This window comes from Hyalella azteca, unplaced genomic scaffold (genome assembly GCF_000764305.2).
Source record: "Hyalella azteca isolate HAZT.00-mixed unplaced genomic scaffold, Hazt_2.0.2 contig16054, whole genome shotgun sequence".
Lineage (NCBI taxonomy): Eukaryota > Metazoa > Arthropoda > Malacostraca > Amphipoda > Hyalellidae > Hyalella > Hyalella azteca.
In genome coordinates this window covers 101338-115738 of record NW_025945881.1, presented here as the reverse complement: position 1 = coordinate 115738, position 14401 = coordinate 101338, and the positions used below count along the sequence as shown (strand labels likewise).

General features: G+C 39.0%; 1 protein-coding gene across 1 annotated transcript; it reads left to right on the top strand.

Moving 5' to 3' along the window:
- The first annotated feature begins 851 nt into the window (after positions 1–851).
- LOC108668040 (proline-rich extensin-like protein EPR1) lies at positions 852–14306 on the top strand. Its single transcript, XM_018155169.2, has 5 exons — positions 852–965; positions 10168–12558; positions 13051–13208; positions 13893–13976; positions 14302–14306. The coding sequence occupies exons 1-5, from the start codon at positions 940–942 to the stop codon at positions 14304–14306; spliced, it is 2664 nt and encodes an 887-aa protein (XP_018010658.2). The 5' UTR covers positions 852–939.
- The last annotated feature ends 95 nt before the right edge of the window (positions 14307–14401 follow it).

Sequence of the window (14401 nt, the reverse complement as noted above, 5' to 3'; positions counted from 1 at the left end):
ATCTTTGACTCTTCTATTATGTCCCCTTGCCATAAACTGTCCTCAATAGCGCACACAAAAAAAATTAAATTTCGCTTCTGTCATTATTTCAGTTGGGTGGGTTGCTGTTGGCTTTATTACGAAATGTCGCCGGTGAACACTTTCTATCACTGGTATTATCTATCATCTTTGACTCTTCTATTATATCAGTTTATTCGTTCATCCCCTTGCCATAAACTGTCCTCAATAGCGCACACACAAAAAATTAAATTTCGCTTCTGTCATTATTGAAAAGCTACGCGATAAAGTACGCGATAAAGCTTTGAACGCCATCGTTCAAAGTAGAAAAATTTTCCGAAATGCATAGATTTAATGTTATAAAGTCAATGGAATGGACGCGAACCCACTTTAACTCAAATCATTTCTACTTAAAAAAAAATGACTTAAACTTGGGTGATTTATGCCCACGTGTGCGTCTGAATTGCCAATACAGCAAAAAGTTCATCCTCATTGAAGTTTCGTCTCGCTCTTTGTTAGCCCAACAAACACCGTAACTAAGGGTTAATCCCTCAGAAGTTTTTGCTTGTGCCTCCTTGAATGCAGAAATATTGAAATAGAATTATGCACGACGACGCTTCGACACGCGGTTGAAGCTTGAAATAGTTTCAAATCATAATTAAGTTCAATCGAATTTAAACGAAAATTTTTGATAATTATAATTATAAATGGTAATTTTAAGGTCGATATGGAAAACAAGAGTACACGAAGTGTTTCGATGGCTCATTAAATGTGCTTAATCAGATATTCATTTCGTTTGTGCATGAGAAACTTATTTGAGCGTTAATTAATATGACATCATTCCTCACTATACAGAGAACAGACTGTGTAAAAAAAAAAAGAGTTATATCAAAGGAAGCTGGTTCGTTGTGAAGGACTTTCGATTCGTGACTCATCGTTTCAATGGATCCCATGTATTTCAACGCTTGGTGAGTAGATACAAATCATACAATTAACAATCATTAAATGACATCTCATTTATTGTTATCGATACAAAACGATGAGATTATAAAGTGGCATTTCTGGCATACACTGAACAATTGATTTTTGTGGATTTTTTTATTGGTTGCTCGAAACAGTCAATGACAGTTGAAACATTAATGGCAAATTGTTATCTTTGTGAATGCTGGTAACTTTGGACAGAACAAGATGATACGTCTATCTTTAAAGGTGATACGTCTTTTAGTCCGTTATAGCACTGCTTGTGCATGGATTCGAACACACCGGACGCCCTGCTCAGTGCCTACTTAGTTCACCAAAATGTTCATAGTAGTTTGGGATTTAGCTCCTTTACCTCAAACTTCCCCAATAAGCTTGTGAGTATGCAGAAAATCACTTATCCTTATTTCTTCAAACAAAACCAATTAACAAATCAATGCCAAACAACGCTTCAACAGAGCATTTGGTCAGCTTCAAATTTAGGCGCCACATGCAAGTGCCAGAAAGTTTCGTAGCGCCAGAAGATATCGTTCAATGGTTACAAGGCGCGACTGCGAGTGCCAGAGAGTTTCGTTGAGCTAGAACTTATCGTTCAAAAGTAACAATGCACCACGGTATTTCGCCGTTGAATATCGACGTCGTGGACTCCCTAGCTCTCCTTCCCTTGTTGCCTCCATCATCTAGTGATTCTAGTCTTTACTACATCTACACCTGCTTTGTTAGTTCGGAACCAGTTTTGGGTTGACCAAACTGTTTTTTTATTGATGCTAAATTGTTGTTTAACCCCTTATTTATTCCCACCGTTGGTGCACGTTTTACTATTTTGCTACAGATGGGCAGAAGTTCCCCATTTATGCAATAACTTGGTTAGAGACCACAGTGATTTCTATTAATGATCATCTTGTTTGTTCTTCTATGAGTCGAATGATCTTTATTGCTATCGTTTGCAGATCAAAAAGCACGTTAACAGAAGACATTTTATAATACGCCGTTCCAAATATACAATGTAATGAATATTCATTATCAAGCGATTGATGGATTTGAAACACATGAATTTGAAATTTTGTAACATAAGTACAAAGTAGTTTAACTGTTTGAAGCATTTTTATTTCTAGATATTTTTATCAATGTTTAGCTCTGGTAGGTACTCAGTGCATTTGGCTTTACATTAATTTAGTTTACTACAAAATATGGAATATAATGTGTTGAACATTCTGTGAAAACGTTTTATCTTAGTCTCTGCTTTTTCATTCAAATTATAAATCAATTTAAATCTACGTGGCCGCTAAGCAACATTTATATTTTTTTCATAAATTATCCACAGCCCGTTCAAATTCGACATTAAGTTTTACGTGAGATGTAAGATCAATATTTTAAATGATCTAGTGAGATTTTGACCAAAACAAGAAAATCTGTACTTATCCTTTGACTTATAATCAATCGTCAGTTATGGAAAGATCGGGTTCCAAAGGCCGGATCCCTTGTGAACGAAAATTCAAGAATCGGGCCGGATCCCCAAGTCACGAAAAATTCAAGAATCGGCAACAGGCCATGGGCCTATTTCTTCAGTGGCGACACTTTTATTCTATTCTATAGCGTCCTTCCTTTGTTCCTGAAATGCTCATCCAAAGTGCCTCCGCTCGAGCGGCGGGCGGGCGCTCTCGTGTCTTGCTTGCAGTTGCGCAGTTACGTTGACGCGTAGATTGGTTGCTCATCAGAGGAAACATTTCATAATTGACGCATTTCATCATCGTTAAATTTTATCCTTTACCAATGTAACCTTTCCTACATGCACTTACGTTTGCAAAATGTATTTTATGCAATGATGAAATCTTATGGTGGATTGCACTAGTGATGAAATCTCTCGTATGATGAGATGTCAGGGCACCATAGATTTCATGTTAGCCTACTCATGAATCAAATGACGTTGAGACAGAATTTAATTAATGTTGATTCACTGCCACATGTTTGCTGCTTTGATAATCGATAGCGGCATTTGTGAGCAGTAAACATTCTTATTTGCCTTAAAATTTTTTAGTTGTTTAGTTGAAATAAAATTAACTATGAAAATTATTTAGGAAATCCTGCTAATAAATTAATAAAACTTAAGAAGTGAGTTGTTCTTTATTACGACACATAAATATCGTAAATGACCTTTTGTAATGCCCCAACTAATCTATTGCAATATGTAATTTCTTACGTCTGACTGACCTACAGTGACTGCACCCATCAAGGTACATAAAATATTTGGGATTAATTCCAAACTTCATATTTAAATCGGCTCATACCAATCAAACCAACCAAACTTTTGAGTGAGCTTTGGCAAGCTCATGCATGCGATTATTTTGATGAGTACTATAGGTACTACAGTAAAAGTAACTAAGATCTGAGCAGATTTTAGTTGTTTTGATAATTGTCCATCCTGGTAGTGGCAACCATCTAAAGGAGAGGTGATATACTACACGTCGGGCGTTTGCTTCTTCCTAGGAAAGTTGCCTTTAGCAACATGGCTGTATCTTGTAGTCTCCCCTATCGACATGGAGACCAAGCCGAAGTCAATGATACACGTTTGAACGATTTCGGCGTAGAAAATGGCGGACGCGATAAATTTACTATTACTGTGCGATAATAAAGCAGTGTTATTTACGAAAGTTTAGCAAAAAACTTGCAATAACATTTGCTAATAATTTCATAATCTATATATCTACAGAAACAATTCAGAATTGCAAGTGTTGTATCTTTCATCCTCTGCGTGAGTAATTCATACGAAATATGTTGCTTGAGCCGGTTCAGATAGAATTTAGCTGCATTTATTATCAATTTTTGTAAGATTTCTTGTTAACCTGTAATATTCCTGTATAATGTTAACTTGTTAAGTAACTACGGTTGAAGCAGTAAATGTATGCCTAGCGTGCTTTAGACGTGAGGATTATTACGCACATTACAGCGCTATGGCAAACGTGAAGCTGACTTGAAATGCCGGGCGGAGATGTTTTACTTGTTGAAATACCTAACGTTTTCTGTACGTTTGTGAGTTTAGGCTACTGAGCTACTTAACATCCAATTCAATGACTTAAGTAGAATAATTCAGGTGTTACACTTGCACAAAACTCAACAGTCATAGTCATAGTGGCAAAGCAGATATTTTCTAGAATTAGGTAGGTAGTTAATTTTTAACATTTTTAATTGCTTCATCTACTAAAGTCTTGAGGCCAGGGTGCAGAGGGTGGAAGCAGGGTCACCCATAGTGACAAACCAGAGATTTTTTAGAATCAGTTCATTTTTAATTTCCTCATTTACTCAAGACTTAAACCAATTTTTTATGTATGATAATGATGGTAGGGTAAACGCGGTATATTCCGACATCGTAGGTAATTCCGTCACTTCTCTAGTTTTTCCTTTATATTAAGCTTTGTTTTAGTTCCATGCGTTCATTGATGGTTGACATAGTGGCAAACCATAGCTTATTTGGAATCAGTTCATTTTTAATTTCCTCAATAACCTGAGATTTAAACCAATTTCTTAAGTATGGAATGTGGTATCGATGATCCTTTTACACTATGATGGTTGAAATAGTGACGTCATACATTTGCGTGTCGAAATACTGCAAAAACACTAGGTCTTGGCCATCTAGTGGGAAAATATTGAGATCCAAATCATCTAGTTTGGCAGCACCTTTGCCTCCTCCTCAGCGTCCGCAACCGCAGCACCATGACTCCATCACAACAATGGATACTCAGTCATAATCACTCCTAAGTGCCAGCACCATGCCAAACAAAACTTTATTTTGACTCTTGAAACTCCAAGCCTCGCCTCATTCTGTTGTCTTGCAAACTAAACCTTTTATTCTGATATTCAATTTTCCTGAACGGTTGCCTTATGTAATATCATGAACGCCTAACATGAAAAATAGAACATCCAGAAATTTTGATGTTTTTCTCCAACAAGAAATTTTCGTCACACATTACCCGCAGTAAATATGCGATGGCCCTGAATTAGTAAGCTTCCTGCGATGCAATTTTATTTGTAAAATGTACATGCCTCCCAGTCAATCAGCATAAATTTTACTTAGTTTTCTATTATATACATTCTTGGTGTGATACTTTTGCAACCAAAATATAATGAGCTTCTGGTCAGGTTATCAAGTTAAAAGCAGTCGACCGCGCTTCAAATTGTACTAATACGTAATTCTGACATCCACGTGTTTGAATTCCGATCGCTGTGTGAGCTGTATTGGAATACGACACGGCTTTGAATTAGAACACTATTGAATATTGAGCACAACTTAATTAGGCTTTTAAAATTAACAGTTATTAAGCTTTTATTTAAGAAAATTTTAATTTTTGCACACAGCTTGGAACGAGCTGTGTGTGTCCAATTCAAGTTGTGTCGGAATTAGTTTTTATGTGTCTAAATGCGTTTCTCAACTTAATCATCTATTAATTTATTTACCACTCGAAATCAGCAAAATACAAGTGTACCTAAAAGATTCCTAATATATTCACAGACGTATTTAAAAGTCTCAAACCATAATATTCTTTCTACACAAACAGTTTATCACTATTTGGTAGAGCAAGGTCAACTGTCAACTTTGACACATTTTTCGATGATCTCATTGGTGGCATTATGGATTATTGGTGATCTTTGGATCTCAACATTTTCCCACTAGATGGCCCAGAAATATCCTGCAGAATGTAAGACAAGTTAACCCAAAACAATTCCTTGAAGACCGCACTGCCATGGTCACGTCTGAGCGGTCAGACTGCATTATCACTTGTTCAGTTGCCACTTAAGTGAAGACAAATGTTAGGCCTAGCTTTGCTGTTTGACTTTTTTATTGTAAAATTAGAGATTTGAGGTAACATGTGCATGGACTTTGTAAATAAGTCTGCAGATTGTAAATGGCTATTCTTCATGGCCAAGATATGGAATTCATAGCTCAAAAAACTTTAATCATACCAGGCAAACCCATAAAAAACACAGCTCAAAAAATTTAGTTGGGACTCACCATTCCATGTCTGTGGCCAGCCTACCATGAACTATTGAATAGAATGAACAAATTTTACTAGCCTCAACCAGAATTGTTTCTTAGTGGCTAGTGCCAATAACAATTTAGGATATTGCAGGTTGTAATGTTTGTTTTATAGGGGATTCCAAAATATTTTTGGCAAAAATGTTATATTTCATACATTTGCTAAATAAATTAAAAAGGAGACATGGAAGTGGATATAATTGTGTGATCACAGTTTTTTTGGGTCATTCATGTGGGGTACCAGGGTGCAGTTTGACAAACGAGTCGCCAATTTTAACCTTTGTAGACCAAAAATGTTGCCAAGAGTACCCAAGATGCATTGCCTGCAGTCCTCAAGATGCATCCTTCACAGTCTTCAAGATGCATTGCTGGCTGTCTTCACGATGCATTGGCAGCAGTCTCCGAAATGCATTGTTGCATTGCTGGCAGTCTTCAAGATTCATCACCGCATTGCAGGCAGTCTTCAAGATGTGCTGCAAACATAATTTTCATCAAAATTCTTACAAGACCAACTTTGATGAGTGTATTTTAAACACCCCAGATATTGTAATAGGCAATTGCACCACAACCAAAATGACCAAATTGTGGATTGTGCTTTGCAGCTTCATCTGTTCTATGGTTAGCATCAGCATAGATTTGCAAATATCTAAAATGCCATGATTTCAATCCAAATGTGTCACCAAAATATTCCAAAGTTGCAAATTTTTCTGCTGGTGCATCACTAAAGATCTTCAGACATTCATCCACTTTCTGCTGTCTAGGCTGGGTAGAATTCATGATACACTAGAAATTTAAAAGTAAAGAAAGCTCCACAAAAATTCAGCATATTTATGTTGAAAACGTTTTGGAGACCAGCTCCATTGTCAGTTTGATAAATCTAGAACACAATTACAGTCAGAAAATTAATAAAGTTTGGAGTCAAAAGAAAAGAACACAGAAGTTAAAAACCTAAATTTACAGGGGTAAGGTAGGTTTTACACAAAGGGTAGAATAATTAAGTAAATACCTATCTATCTGTTTGGCGTGAGTTCGCACAGCCAAATGAGGAGGGCGCAATAGTAACTGCCCAGTCCTATAACTCCTCCCTCTATGCTCAGCAATCCTAGTGTAAAGGTTGCATGCTGTCATCCCAATGTTATCAGATGCACATTGTGCACAACTAAATTTATAAACTAGGGACGATTGCATGTGGGAAGGGAAGATATCTTTGTACCTAGAAAATTAACATTTTTGAAATTATTGACCAGTAAGATACAAAGGTTAATGTCTGGAAAGTATTTCATTAACGAATCTTTTAATTCTCTTGACATAATTTTGGACACATGGCCAAAGTATGGAAGAGAACAGTAAGCAATGTTTCTACTGTCAGGCACTGGAACAACTTCAGTATATTGCTTAGATGTGAATTTTTTAATCTGGGTAAACACCAAGCCAGAAGGAAATCCATTAAGCAAGAAGATACCATAAAATGGGGTAACTTTGACCACTTTTTTTTCAAGATGTCATTTTTTTACTAGATAAGTTAAACTTGAATTGAAACATGCAAAATACAGGTCTATACTCTAGCTTTACTCACCATAAATTGCTGTCTCCTGCCTCTCATAGTTTTGATGTAATTTAAAAAAAAGTGATGGTCTTTGTTACCCCAGGTCCTGTGGTTTCTTTGACCGGGTGGTAAAATCAATTTTATTTTTTAGTAAAATAACTCCAAATAACTCCAGATGTTTAGGTCGTGATTATTTTTTAATTGCGCCTTTAATTAAAGGTACACAAAAAGCCTGTGCAAGAGGATAGGAGATGTTAGGCTCACTGTGAATTTAGAACCGTTTAAGGCGCACCAAAGGTGAAATTGAAAAAAATGATCATGACCTAAACATCACCGTTTTTTTAACATTTGCTAAGTTCATTAGTTTGAGAGATATTTTAGGCTTAATGAGGAAAATTAATTGATGCGGGGAAGAAGTGAAAAAAATGATCATTTATCACGTTCAATCGCTTGAGGGCATTGCGAATGAATAGTTTCGTTTGTAATTTGGTAAAGATTATTAAATTTGTCATGTAAGTTTATCTTGAAAATTTGTTCACAAAGTGTCGGATCAATATATCATTTGCGAAAATCCCCTCAACACAGTGTTTGCTCTAAATCAGGAATTAAATCGAAAGGGAAATCCGGATAGGCAAGCACTCGAACGTCTGTCTCCTCCTATGACAAACGCGCCAGTTATTTCTTTCCTGAACGAGAGAACGTAAGCTAAATATGAACTAGTCCAAACGGCCAATCATAGCTTGATGCGTGTTGTCGATATATGTGTTGCCAGCTGCAGCCTGCAGCCAGCCAGCAGTGCATTTTGAACTGGAGCCGCGTATGGTTGTTGATGCACGTGCTTCCAGTCATGCACTGTCGTCTGCCTCGATTCTACTAGCATATGAGTCAGAGGTGTCTGGTGCGTAAAAACTAAGATTTTTTGTTAGCTGATTTTAATGAATTGAATTATTATTGTTTAACATTCGCGTTCGTAAATTTAGTCTGCAATGCATAGGCTTAATTTGCGTTCAGAAATGGGATGTTTACCCTAAAAAAAAAACGTGTTCTCGATTGCCACCATGATTTCAAGATATGCAAATCGGAAGCACCAGAACTATAAGCTAAAACCTTAGTCAGTGTCTGACGCTGGAGCGTTGCACTGTTTGGCGTGAGTTTGCACAGCCAAATGAGGAGGGCGCAATAGTAACTGCCCAGTCCTATAACTCCTCCCTCTATGCTCAGCAATCCTAGTGTAAAGGTTGCGCGCTGTCATCCCAATGTTATCAGATGTACATCGTGCACAACTAAATTTATAAACTAGGGACGATCGCATGTGAGAAGGGAAGATATCTTTGTACCTAGAAAATGAACATATTTTGAAATTATTGACCAGTAAGATACAAAGGTTAATGTCTGGAAAGTATTTCATAAACAAATCTTTTAATTCTCTTGACATAATTTTGGACGCATGGCCAAAGTATGGAAGAGAACAGTAAGCAATGTTTCTACTGTCAGGCACTGGAACAACTTGACTGTATCGCTTAGATGTGAATTTTTTAATTGGGTAAACACCAAGCCAGAAGGAAATCCATTAAGCAAGAAGATATTGCACAGAAATTTAAATTCAGAATGCATGGCATAGAAAGTCAAGCAAATACAAAAGCTGTGGTGTAATAGTGTTTGAAGCCTGTTAAACTTGAATCTATAAAACAAAAACTAAAAAAGCAGGTGCTTAGGCCTGTGGAAGTTGATTTTCTGAAAACAGATGTTTGAAAATGGCCATTAGATTTAGTAATATTGCAGTCTAGAAAGGACAAACTATGGTTCGATTCAAGTTCAATGGTAAATTTAATAGAATTATGTTGCAAGTTTAGGTAATCAAAGAAAAGTTTTTCATGGGAGGGGTGCTTGAAAATAAGAAAGGTGTCATCGACGTATCTGTTGAAAAAAAAAATGATTTAAAATCAGAACAATTGTCAGCCATGAAACCTTGTAAAGTCGAGTTGAGAACCATGAAGTCTAGTCGAGAACCATGAAGTCGAGTCGAGACCCATGCCCAAACCGTCAATCTGTCTGTAAAATTTACCAGCAAATATGAAAATCAAATTTAGAACTGATAATTCACGCAGGGATTTAAAAAAATTGCTGTTAAAACCAATAACAGTATCATGAATATCTTTAAACAGAGTATTTAGACAGATCTCTATAATTTCAAAAAGCGGTATATTTGTAAATAAATTTTCTATGTCAAAAGAGGGCATTATTAAGTCTTGAACATCAGTAAAATCCCATAAGTGGTCAACAAAAGTATAAGAATTGTCTACTGTGTACTGGTTGGTTGTAAGACAGTTCAAGACAGGAACTGAGAACTTAGCCAGTTTGAAACTAGGGGTATTATATGCTGCAAAAATTGGTCAGAATTGAAACTTTGAGGCAAAATCAGACTTGTAAATTTTAGGCACTGTGTAGCGGTTCCCGGTAAGCCCGCACAAATATGAGAGACTTTATCTCTTGAGTCCTTGGTCATGGAACAAATACTGAATGTGGTCAGAAGGAGTCACATTCAGGAAGGCATGAAACATGGAAATGAAAATCATTCAACCCATGTGGCTAACTCTAATCATTTTGTCTACAGGTGGAATAATCCAAGTCCAACTCCTCACCTTGCAGCCAGTGGCTGGTACATGCAGAGTCCCAAAGTTGGCAGTGGCCTTCAGCCCCCTCCTCCTGCCCACAACATGTCTGGTCACCCATCCCACCCTCCTGCTGCAGCAGCTCAGCTGAACCACCCACACAACTCTGGCCAAACCCTACAGCAGATGGTGCCTCGTCCCATGCAACAAGCTGCTCCTGTCTACCCTGGGAATCTCCAACCAAGGCCTGCACACACTGGAGCCTTGCCCTCAGCAGCTAATGTGACAGCCACAACTATCCCGGGTGCTGTGGTACCACCAAAGCTGCCTCAACTTGCGCCTGTTACCACTGACTCGCCATATACTGCTACTGCTGCAGTCCAAAAGCCTCCTCCTCAACAGCAACCACTCCCTCACCCACCATTTGCCACACCAATTACATCAGCTGCAGCAAATCCCTCTCTTCAAACAACACAATTGCAGACACCACCACAGCAGCCTAAGCCCCCAGTGCTGTCTCAGCAGCCAAAATCCGCAGCTCCTGCACCACAGCAGCCTAAACCTCCTGTATCATCCACTCAGCAGAAAACTTCAGTTGCACCACCTACTTCTGTTCCCATTTCAAAGGAGAGTTCTGATCAAGCTAAGATGATATCTCAAATAGGTGCTGCTGTTACATCTGGAACATCAAATGCAGCACAACAACCAAAAGCACAACAAATTCCAGGCCTCCTTCCTGTTACTAGTAATTCCGTCCAGGTTCCTGCTGCTGCTAAACCTGCTGTGACATCTACACCCAAACCTACACAACAAGTGCCACAAGGTGCTCCTCCAATACAGCAGGCTAGTCCACAGCCAATGGTACAGTCCAAGTCTTCTTCACATCAATCAGGAAATGTCAACACACTAGTTCATCAGCCACAAGCTAAGACAAGTGTTGCTAATGCTCCTCTATTACACACCCCGAGTTATCAGCCAAGCTCCAACAAGCCCAACTTGCCTAGTCTTACTAGCATCAACAAACCGCAGCAGCAGCCACTAACACCTCAGCAGCAACAACCACTGCAACAGCAGCCACCTCCACAGCAACCACCTCCACAACAGCAACAACCATCACAACAGCTACTACCATCACAGCAGCAACAGCCACCACAACAGCAACTGCCACCTCAACAGCAACCATCGCCACAACAACAACCACCACCACAGCAACCACCACCACCACAGCAACAACCACCACCACAGCAACAACCTCCACCACAGCAACAACCTCCACCACAGCAACAACCACCACCACAGCAACAACCACCACCACCACAGCAACAACCATCACAACAGCAACTACCTCCACAACCACCGCAACAACTACCACAGCAGCTACAACCCCTGCAAGCTACACAAATGCATCAGCCTCAACAACAAACGCAAGTTGCGGTGCCCCAGCAGCATGTACCACACCAGCAGTGGCCGCAACAACAGCCATGGCAGCCGACCCCACAGCAACATCAACAGCCACAGCAGCAGCAACAACAACAACAACAACTGCCTCCACAACAACAAGCTAAGCCTTTGGCACAACAATCACAGCCTGCAAAACCTCCTACTGCATCTCCTAATAAGCCCACTCATGTTCCACTGGCCACAGCTGCGGCTGCTGCCGCTGCAACAAAACCAGTTGCTGCTACATCAGCAACACCTGGTGCAAAACCCAATGCAGTTACGGCTCCTCCTGCCAACACCAAAGCTGCCACCACCACTGCACCTGCAAGCAGTTCTCCAAAGGTTGGTGCACCAGCTGCATCACCTCAGCCTGCTGCCGTAGTGAGCATGCAGCAGTCTGGTAGTCAGCAACAACAGCAGCAGCAGGCTCCTCAACAATCATTCCGTCCATCACCTCTGAGAGGAGCTCCCAGCGCTCGTCCTCCTGCTGCTGCAGGCTCTCGTCTGGAAGCGGCTACTGCCAGACTCACGGCCAATCAGCCCAGCGTCAATGGCGTTCAAAGCAATGCTCAGACACCAACCACTAAAATTTCTCCTGTTAAAGCCTCTAGTACAACAACACACACCGTGACTTCTGTCACACAGGCACCTGCTGGCAGAACAGTTGCTCAACCATCTGTTAATACTAGTAGTGCTATAACGGATACTGCTACTGCTGCTGCTGCTACTTCTCCCTCCAAAGCTCCTGCTCCATCTCCTACTCAACAGAAACCTCAGACCTTTTCACCTGTCAGAAGTAAAGAGGCAGTTGCTGGAGCAACACCTAATGGATNCAGCAGGCGACCTGCTGAGCAATACCAGAGCCCCAGCATTGATCCGGCAACATCCAAGCCTAGGAAAGTCAATTCAAATAAAGCGGAAGACAAACCTGAGGAGTTGACGGTCTTCTTCAGGTGAATATACTATCTTTTGCGGGGTTAGACGAGCAGGAATCTCTCGTATCTTGGTATTCGTTTCGGACGTAGCAGTCCCTGGCCATGATGGATCGCCGCCTCTCGTGGAGGGATTATCACGGCAATCAAGATATCAATAGGATATTTATAATCTCAATTACTTTCTTAAGATTTTTATAGCATATTTTCATAATCCAGCTCCTAGAAGTACTCAGTACTTGAAGTACCTACTCACTACTTGAAATACTCACTACTTGGAATACTAATTGAAGTACTATAGGCAGAAATAGATTTATTTACAACATTGATGAGCGATTTTTTGACAGAAACGAGTATCTGGCAGTACGGAATTCTGACGCGGGTTTCTACCTGTGCCAGTTTTTATAGCATATAATCCAGTTCTTAGAAGTTCTCATTGCTTGGAATAATCTATAATTGAAGTACTATAGGCAGAAATTTATTTATAACATTGACGGGCAATTTTCTTGACAGAAACGAGTATCTGGCAGTACGGAATCCTGATGCGGGTTTCTACCTGTGCCAGGCTTGCCAGAACGTCAAGAGACGCACCACAAGCTTCAGCATTCGCTGGCTCTCACCACAAGCCGACAGCCCTGACCTCTTCTCTCCTGACTACTACGACAAAACCGGCATGTTTTTACTAATTTTGTCACCAAGTTAGATCTTTGGACATTTATATGATGAAGTATGGCTGCAATTACTAATAAATTTACAATTTTGTTTTAACGGAACTAAGAAATATCTTGTGCTATGAAGTTGAAAATACATTTATTTTAAATCGATGTCTATTGTGTTACACCGTACACGTGTGGTTGTGTAATGATTAAATATTTCCTCCGATCATAAAACTTTCTTCCAAAAAGGTGACTTTCTTCTTTACCGTCAATCCTTCAGCTGTTTTTTGTTGCATCGGTCTTATTTCTTCTTCTATTGTTCTTAAGAGTAACGATTTCAAATACCATTCATTGTAGCAGTTTTTTTTTTAATAATTGGAATAGGATAGCTAACATAATAAAGAATCATCACTTTTGTCTGTTTGGCAGTGACAAATTCGAATTATAATCTGATTTTGTTGCTATTCTCTTCTACGTTATATAAGGAAATTTTAATAGTCAATTTTTATTAGCTATTCTATTGTGTGTTGAAATACGTCATCATTCATGAGTCGATTTAATTTAGAATCTCTCGTTTACTATCGTTTGAATCATAGTAACATGAATAGCTTGGTCGATGTAAATAAGTTATTCATAAAGACTTAATATACGTATTATAATATAAATATAAATGATGAATGAGTAATCCATGCTGTGCAGTGGACCTGTCGCTCTACAATGATGAGTCGCAGCTCAAGAAAAGGAAGAGAAAACCCGAGGACAACAATGACGAGGATGCTGAGGGTAAATCATTTAAAAGTAAACTCATATTTTTATTCTCTTCAATTAGATTTTTTAATATTGATTAGAAAATACTTGTGTCTATGGTATTGTTGATAGGATATCTTTATCTTGAATTATTTACTTGAAGGCATAAATCGTACAATACCTTTTCCTCCTGTTAGAAAATATTAGGTGTAAGAGCACAATGATATCTAGGGCACACGCTGATACATATAGCTATCCTTTTTGTAGCCCTGTATTATTGATGCAATCATATCTGTCTTATGATGATAAGCATTTGGCACGTCTTGTCTTTTGTATGTCACGCTTGACGTTTTTTGTGCAGGCTAGACGTTCGTTTGTTGTTGTTTATGACGTTTTATGTTTGTTCATGCTAGAGGTTTGTCGTTGACAAGCATCGCATATCCACCCTAAGGAAAAAAAGA